Below are 1,185 nucleotides of genomic sequence, written 5' to 3'. Positions count from 1 at the left end.
CGGAAAGAGGGAAGAAGGATGATTGCTGCTCAGCCCTCAGAGACCACCGTGGGTAACATGGTCAGACGGGTGCTGAAGATCATCAGAGAGGAATATGCCAGGTGAGGGAACATCAGGGAGGAACCAGAATTATGCCTAATAAACACTGCACCATGAAATAAATAGACTAAGGTCCTTGATTACCGAAGGTCATATTTCTATTGTGACTGCTGATGTGTATTTATTGCACATCAGCAGTCACATATACAGTAAAGCCCTTTGAGCTATCAACGAATACAGTTATTGAAAACAGACGCTAATCAACTACTCTGATAATCAATTCTCATTTTTTAAAAGATTAACCAGCTGCATTTACAAACTGGAATAATTTTGTACTAATTACATATTATTCATTTAATATTGGAAGCTTGATGAGTAAGCTATAAATCCATAAAATAAAGTGTTGTTAGGACCTCACCAATATATTTGTCACCTTTACCATCTGCTTGTTATTTTTCTTTCATCTTTTTTATCACACATATGTAATGCATAAATAAAAGGCCTCTTCATGACGTTGTGTGTTGGCGTTTGCGTACATTTTTAAACAAAGATTTTCATTTTTACTGCATTAAATTATTAGTAACATAGATACATTAGTTGGTATCAGTCCTGAGAAAACCATATCCATCAGTGCATAGTGACTTGGCCACTGTAAAGCGTTCACGAAGTTATTTCCAAGATTAGAGGTTGAGAATATAATGAAATGATTCACACTTGTGCACCTGTACACTTTAGCTAGGTTCTGTAAGACGCTTTACAATGTGTTTTCTTATTTATTCATTCACACACCAATGGTGGCAGAGCTGCTATGCAAGATGCTCGCTGCTCTGTATTAGACATATTTAGGTTGCACATGCTCCTCTACATCCTCCTTCCACACCTCACAATGTCTATAAACATACGTTGAGAGTGTTTGCTTAAATGGCTTGGCATAATTACCCTTTTTTTAAACCAGATTTTGTTCTTATCTTTTCTTTTTTTTTTTTTCTATTTTAGATCTCGAGGTAGCAGTGAAGAGGCAGACCAGCAGGAATCTCTCCACAAGCTGCTGACCTCTGGAGGACTCAGCGAGGAGAACTTCAGGCAGCATTTCGCTCCCCTCAAAGCCAGCGTCATCGAGGTCATCAATGAGCTGCTCACTGAGCT

General features: G+C 38.4%; 1 protein-coding gene across 1 annotated transcript in view; it reads left to right on the top strand.

Moving 5' to 3' along the window:
• eif2b2 (eukaryotic translation initiation factor 2B, subunit 2 beta) overlaps window positions 1–1,185 on the top strand; it is a 6,495-nt gene that overhangs the window by 1,341 nt on the left and 3,969 nt on the right. The window contains exons 2-3 of the mRNA XM_008302313.1: window positions 1–101; window positions 1,036–1,185. The exon at window positions 1–101 is cut by the window's left edge and continues 19 nt beyond it. Of these exons, the coding sequence (XP_008300535.1) occupies window positions 1–101; window positions 1,036–1,185 (251 nt within the window). The remainder of the gene's footprint in view (window positions 102–1,035) is intronic.

Source organism: Stegastes partitus, unplaced genomic scaffold, assembly GCF_000690725.1.
Source record: "Stegastes partitus isolate 25-593 unplaced genomic scaffold, Stegastes_partitus-1.0.2 Scaffold1794, whole genome shotgun sequence".
Lineage (NCBI taxonomy): Eukaryota > Metazoa > Chordata > Actinopteri > Pomacentridae > Stegastes > Stegastes partitus.
The sequence above is the reverse complement of the archived record's forward strand: the minus strand, read 5'-3'. Positions and strand labels throughout refer to the sequence as shown.